The following is a 7,093-nucleotide window of genomic DNA, read 5'->3' on the forward strand; positions in this document are numbered from 1 at the left end:
GGTTTAACTAAGCCTGGCCTGTGAAGGTTTAAATAATCCTGACCTGTGAAGGTTTAAATAATCCTGACCTGTGAAGGTTTAATTGAGCCTGACTTGTGAGGGTTTAACTAAGCCTGGCCTGTGAAGGTTTAACTAGGCCTGGCCTGTGAGGGTTTAACTGAGCCTGACCTGTGAAGGTTTAACTAAGCCTGGCCTGTGAAGGTTTAACTAAGCCTGACCTGTGAAGGTTTAACTAAGCCTGGCCTGTGAAGGTTTAACTAAGCCTGACCTGTGAAGGTTTAACTAAGCCTGACCTGTGAAGGTTTAACTAAGCCTGGCCTGTGAAGGTTTAAATAATCCTGACCTGTGAAGGTTTAATTGAGCCTGACCTGTGAAGGTTTAACTAAGCCTGACCTGTGAAGGTTTAACTAAGCCTGGCCTGTGAGGGTTTAACTGAGCCTGACCTGTGAAGGTTTAACTAAGCCTGGCCTGTGAAGGTTTAACTGAGCCTGACCTGTGAAGGTTTAACTAAGCCTGACCTTTGAGGGTTTAAATAAGCCTGACCTGTGAAGGTTTTAATAAGCCTGACCTGTGAAATAGGAAGAAAAAGAAGAAAGAAAAAATAGAAAAGAAAAAAAAGGAAAAAAGAAAGAAAGAGATAAAAAAGAGAAGAAAAAAAAGAAAAAAGGAAGAAAATAATTGGGATTGGGACCACAGTGTGGGTCACCAAACAGGAAGTCAGGGGTCCTAAAATGATTTGATGAATGATCAAAATAAATATATTTAAAAAATAGTTTCTACTGGCGTGTCTCTTTTCTAGCAAGACAAAAAAGGCATGTTTACAAAAAGTAGGTTCATAAGTTTTTGCTGTATTTGGGGGTTAGAAAAAAATAGAAAAGAGTTAAACGTTCTGTTGAGGTTTAACCACCCGACTGGGCCAACAGAGGGTACTGTTGCCTCATCACAGCTATGCCTCCCAGTCAGACTGAGTGATTTGGGGACCATTAGTTATTCATTTAAACACTTCTAAAGGCTGTAATCTTGAAGAAAATAAATGTTGTTTTAATTAAAGCTCACCTTTCAGACCAGTTTGAGAAAGCGATCACGTGATCCTGGGGAGCAGAGTCGTTTAAAAACGATTTCCTTCTTTCTTCTGAGGAGAAATCACATTTAAAAAGAAGGAGAACAAACGCACAAACATGTTTTACAACTTTAAAAAACGCCAAATATAAAAAGTTAGGGTTTTGATTTTAGAGAACTTTTGTGACAACACAGCAGGAGACGGGCTTTAAAAAGTAAACAACTGCTTGCGATTAGTGATGACTTCCTGCATGACTGTCATGGTGGGGTGCCCTCCCCCCATTGTCCGCATAATTCACTGTAACGCCTCTGTGTCTGACGCGTAAAAACGCACTTGAACTTGGAATTTCTTTCCACCGTTTGGAGGCAAGCACGAGCTAGTCGGCACACGCGCGCGCGCGCGCGCACACACACATACACACACACACATACAAGAACAGGGCATCTTTCATCGCGTGAGTCAACATGAAGTAGCCTCTCCACTGTGTAGAAAACTGGAAAAAAAAAACATTGGACCTCAGCTTGTTGGAAGAAAAGGAGGAGGTGTCTCGTCTGCCCGCCTCTACGTACTGTGCGTGCGTGTGTGTGTGCGTGTGTGTGTGTGTGTGTATGTGTGTGTGTCTCAATCAACGAGGCTACTGCCACCAGAGCCAAAGAGTTGCCGTTCCGCGCACCAGTGCCAAAACGCGCAGGAGGAGTCAGTGCCAAAGGGTCATTTTAGCGCGCCGCCGCTGAGGTGGAAGGACTGTAGGGAGCCCGCAGAGCCAACAGCTGCTGTTTGACCCGACATACTTTAATCACATMTTCAAGAATCAGAGAAAAGCAAAAGGAGAAATCAAATAAATAAAAGAAGAAGAAGAAGAAGCATTTATCCCATCCTCCGGCGGAGCGCTCTTCTGTCTGCAGAGGTGGGCAGTCCAGGATTTTTATTCTTCTCATTGTTCTCGCTTCCTAATTATATAAAAAAAAGAAAAGAAAGAAAACAGAAAAACAAAAAACCCACACTTTGGCTTCCTCTGATCCAGGTGTTGCTTCCCCCCGAAGCGGCTGCAGGGACTCGGGAGTCCTCCCCTCCTGTCCGAGCTGCGCCCGGTCCACCTCCGAAACGCGCGTCCAACTTTCCGCCTTCTTGAGCGAACGCGATCAGGAGGAGCAGGAAGGGAGATCTAGTTACCTGCGACCCAGAGAAGACCGACACCACGGTCCGAGCCGACTCCGAGCGCCGTTCACCGGGCGATGCCAGAGTAAATGCCGGGGCGATGTCCCGCCGCAAGCAGGTGAACCCGCAGCACTTCTCGTTGACGCACAGGGAGACGGCGCAAGGTGGGTCTCACTCCTCTAACACTTCTGTTTTATTTATTCATTACCAGTATTAATAAACCATTTTAAAGCTGTTTTTTTAAATAAGAGGAAAAAAACATTTAGAAATAATAATCAGGCTGGATTATTGTGAGAGACTTTGGCTCTGAAGGCTGACAAACACGTGAAGGACTGCTTTCGTTTTTGGCCAACTTTGGCGCACTTTGAGTCACTTTTCAAATGAATCAAATGAGGATTATTTCTCAGCTTCACGAGGTTTCAAGACAACTGAGGGGATGAGTGTGTTTGCAGCTGTGTGTCTGTGTCTGTGTGGAGGGGAGGCACTGTTTGCATTCTTTTTATTTTTATTTAAATCACCTCTTACGCGTTTTATCCTCTTTTTATATCCTCCTACCTTAAAACCCAAATTTAAACTCGTATATTTCCCCTCACTTCGACACAAAAAGGCCTTTTTTATTATTAGTTATAACTCAAGTTAAATATAAATCATTGTGCAAAATAAAATAAAATAAAATAAATTTGTTTCTGCAAAGACTTCTGCTCAAACTGATCTTTTTTTAAAGGTAAATTTTGTGAGCAGTAATCCCATTATTTTGTGTTAATTATATCAATTTCGCCTTCATCTCCCAGAATTCTTTGCTGAGACTAAAATCCCATTCCACAACATCTTAATCTGAGTCATTCATTGCTCTAATTCACGATGTAATCTCCACTCATTTTTTTTATTTTTGATGTTGGAAGCTGTTAAAGGTGCTGTCTTCCCTCTCCCAGCATTTATTTAAAAAAACTTTATGTTTGAATCTTCTAATTTCTTTGATGTTTACCTCAAATTATTATCGTATGGTGTTGAATTTAAAATCCAGTTTTGCTAAATTAAGGGGAAACTTGTTTTCTTGTGTTAGTTAAAGAATGACCTTAATTTTATTTTGTGTTAATTATAGTGATCAGAGTTTTGCATTAACAAGAGCTTATAGTTGTTTTTATTTAACTTTTATTTATTCAGGAAAGGTTGGAACAAGATCACAAAAACTCTTAACAGTTATTTAAACGACATATAAATAAAGCCTAAAACACACTCTGTGTAAATAATTGAAACCTTTTAATTCTCTTTAAATTTTACAAACTCAGATTATCTCTGAACATTTGTCACATTTTAGATTTATTCCAGTAACAGAAAACTTTCAAGCACCTGTCAGCACATTCCCTCCCTCTGAAACCTTTGCAGTGTGGAATAATTGCACTAATAATTAGCAGCCACTGATTAAGCTTTGACTCATTTTTTTCTTTCTTTCTTTTTTTTTGCGTGTTTGAGCCGAGAGGAAAAAAAAAACAACAAAAACTGTCCTCAGGATTCATGTGTTCTTGCCTGCAGCTGTCAGTGTCTGCCTTCACACACGTCTTTTAATCATCCCCCTGACCTGCCATCGGCAAACTTATCGCAGGAGTCACGCTAAAACTGTAAACGCCGACAAACTGTTCAGCTCAGTCAGTTTGGGAGGGAGAGGGTGCAGCTTTTGGTTGTTGTTTTTTTAAGGATCTGAACTTGGAGTACAGTGAGGGATGCTGGAACGAGTCGTTTCCGAGGGCCTCGAATCTCGCCCTACCTGTTCGTTCACTCGGCTGCACACTCGTTGAACTGTGGCCCGGAGCGCTGACAGAGCCAGGGACTTGGGCCGCACGGTTCGTTCCTTCTTTTTTTCCCTTTAACGTAGGCCTCGCTCCGTGCCAAGAAAGTGACAGTAAACACAACCTCTCCCCCCACGTCAGTAAACCAGTCCTGAACATGTGAGGGAGAAATAACGTGGGGTGTCTCTGTGGACAGCTTGCTGTTTTTTTGTGACAAAGCTTGAGTTAGGTCCTCAATCCCAAACCTTCATCCATCCATCCATCCATTTTCTGTACACGCTTTTTCCTTTTTTCAGGGTCGCGTGGGTCACTGGTGCCCATTTCCAGCAGTCACAGTGCGAAGGGCAGGGTACACCCTGGACAGGTCGCAAGTCCATCCCAAACCTTCATTTGTAATTAAAAAAAAAATCCCCCAAATTAGAGCATTTTATCCATCTCGCCTGAGTAGGGGGAAAAGAAGTCTTTCAGCACCAAATCATCATAAGGTGTCACCTGTCAGGAGCGAGTCCCGAGTTAGTGTGACGTTTCTGCAGGGTGCCAACATCCATCAGCCGCACGGCACGTCGGCTCGGGGGGTAGAGCCGGTGCAACCCAAGGCAGCTTTGTGCCCTGCAGCTATCCGGGCCCGATGGGTCATGCTCTGTTTGGGAGAACACGAAACCTGAACGTCAGCATATTTCTGGACAGGCTGCTCGGTTAAAAACGCCAGGGCTGAGGGGAGGACTCGGCCCCCACCAGACTTCTGAGGACACACGAGTGCACCGAATGCACCCTGTGTGCAAAGTATGCAACCAAAGCCAAGCAGGGCCTGCACACACACACACGCACACACACACGCACGCTCAGGTTCAGCCTTTGGTGCTGAGAAGCTGCACAARCTGCACGTAGACGTGTGAAAATATGTTAAATATGTTAACCTGACCTTCGTTTTACACTTCATTGTTACTCTTTAAAGGAAAGAACATCCCTRCAGGCTTTYTAAAAGCATTTTTTATGTAAGGCTCACTGATGTGCTTATGGAGTCTGTGTCATGACAAAAAGAGAATCCCTTCAATTTTTTCCCAAATCAACGTGGAGTGGCTTCAGCAGAGACCCCCATCCCACACACACACCCCTCGCTCCGTTCTGCCTGACGATAACAGTTTACGCTCAGAATTGGCGTGGCTACTTGTGAAACAGTTGATGTTTTCTTCTTTATTCGCGCCATATGGCCGTCAAATGATTGGGGGCGTGGGGTGGTGGTGGGGAACCCACCATACACACTGCAACACCACCATAAATACACAAACACACACACACATTTTGTGGTAACCGGATGATAATCTCACTGGAGACGAGCTGGTGAGCGATTTATGATTTGCTGTGGGGGCCACAGCTGTGTATTCTGCATTTTCAGATTTTTTTTTTTTAGTTGATTTTTGCTGAGCACGTTTGACGGGTTTTGCAACGCTGCTGTATTCATTCTTAAGAAAAACACACACACAATCTGTAAATTATTTTTGCCAAATTGGATTTACATCTTTAAAAACCGTCACGCCTCGTAGGTCGCAAGTCATTGACGGCGATTTAGCAGAGCTTTCTTTTTTATTTATTTACTCCCTTTTTCTTTTTTTTTTGTGATGATAATCTAAGATTTACGATAAGGAACGGGACTGCTACAGATTAAATGGTGATAAGATAATTAAACACACAGGCCTGGCCTTACACAACGCGCACTGTTGCAGCTCTGCTTGGCAGGGGAAAAAAAAAAACGAGGGGAGGTGGGGTGTAGGCTAAGCGAGGCCGCTTGTTGTTTGAATTTTTGATTGCAACCATCTGCAATGTTGCTGGTGTCATTTGTTTTCGATGGCAGAGTGAATCTTAGCCGACTTTCCCAGCAGGGTTTGCTCAGTAGACGGAATGTGGGGATGCGTGTATTTTTTATTTTTAGGCAAACAGAAAACAAAAGGAAAAGGAGACAGGTCTGAACCCACAGCTCGGATCTCACACATCTCAGGGGCCTTGATGAGTTCGACAGTAAAAACTGCGTGGTATAAGCAGGAGGGGGTCAGGACTCAAACACTGACAGGGCAAAGTTTTGTTGTTTTAATCAAATTCATAATTATTAGTTTTATTCTCCACATTGGTTTCAAACTTGACTAATTCATCATAGAAGCCATTTTTACCAGAGCTCACCCAGGCTTCCCAAAATGCACCTTATTTAGCTTGTGTTTTAACACACGTAAAGACATCATTATCACCATTACATTATATAAGCTTCAACACTATAATTAGCCTTATGAGTGTGGATAAGATGGATAAGAAGGATTCGAAATTCTTGCAATTAATACCAAAAGAAAAAAAAAAGTTGCAAATTGAAACAATTTCCTGCCTCTAACAGCTTATTTCTTTATTAAGAGCTTTCTGGCCAAGCGTTTGAATAATTGGTCCTTTTTAAACCTTTTACATAAATGGAAATTAAAAATTTTTTTTGGTGTGTGTCTGTGTGTGTGTGTGTGAAAGAGGCCCATTGTCTCGTGCAGCATTTACTATCTGGTCCATATTGTGCAGCAGCAGCAGCAGCAGCAGCAGGGTGACGAACTGAATCTCCCCTCATCAAACTGATAGGGGGTGCTCTAAGGCTGTCTGACTTCACACACACACACACATCTGCCTCATTTATGTGCCACAACTGTCCTATAATTTCCATAATTTATTTTGGTTATTCTCTACACCTTATAGTAATTGGGTTTAGCTGAGGCAGGTTTTCCAGCATTAAAAAAAAAAAGATAACTTGTTTTACTTGGTGCAGCTTTTTACAATTTACGGTAATTCATAACTTCTCTGGCATTTATCGTAATTCACATGTCTAAACTGAAGTTGAAGCTGCAAGCCCAGAGAATACAGTCATTAAAAAATACATAATTAAGTAAAAAGTTAGTGAAAAAAAATATTTAAGAGGACCTTGTTGAGCTTAATCAAAGACAATTGTCCAAGGAAATAAATATCTAACAATGAATAAAATTTTGGGGAAAAAATGTTAAACAACTTAAAAAAATCTCTGTATCTTGAGTATGGATGGTAGCTGCACTGAAAAAAATTTTTTTTC

At 42.1% G+C, this 7,093-nt stretch overlaps 1 protein-coding gene across 2 annotated transcripts in view; it reads left to right on the forward strand.

The window, feature by feature from the left end:
* The first annotated feature begins 1,655 nt into the window (after positions 1 to 1,655).
* bcl11bb (BCL11 transcription factor B b) overlaps positions 1,656 to 7,093 on the forward strand; it is a 37,668-nt gene continuing 32,230 nt past the window's right edge. For both annotated transcript variants that reach the window (XM_014019718.1, XM_014019719.1), the window contains exons 1-2: positions 1,656 to 1,967; positions 2,085 to 2,382. In XM_014019718.1, the coding sequence (XP_013875172.1) occupies positions 2,319 to 2,382 (64 nt within the window). In that variant the 5' untranslated portion in view covers positions 1,656 to 1,967; positions 2,085 to 2,318. The remainder of the gene's footprint in view (positions 1,968 to 2,084; positions 2,383 to 7,093) is intronic.

This window comes from Austrofundulus limnaeus, unplaced genomic scaffold (genome assembly GCF_001266775.1).
Source record: "Austrofundulus limnaeus strain Quisiro unplaced genomic scaffold, Austrofundulus_limnaeus-1.0 Scaffold227, whole genome shotgun sequence".
NCBI classification, from domain to species: domain Eukaryota; kingdom Metazoa; phylum Chordata; class Actinopteri; order Cyprinodontiformes; family Rivulidae; genus Austrofundulus; species Austrofundulus limnaeus.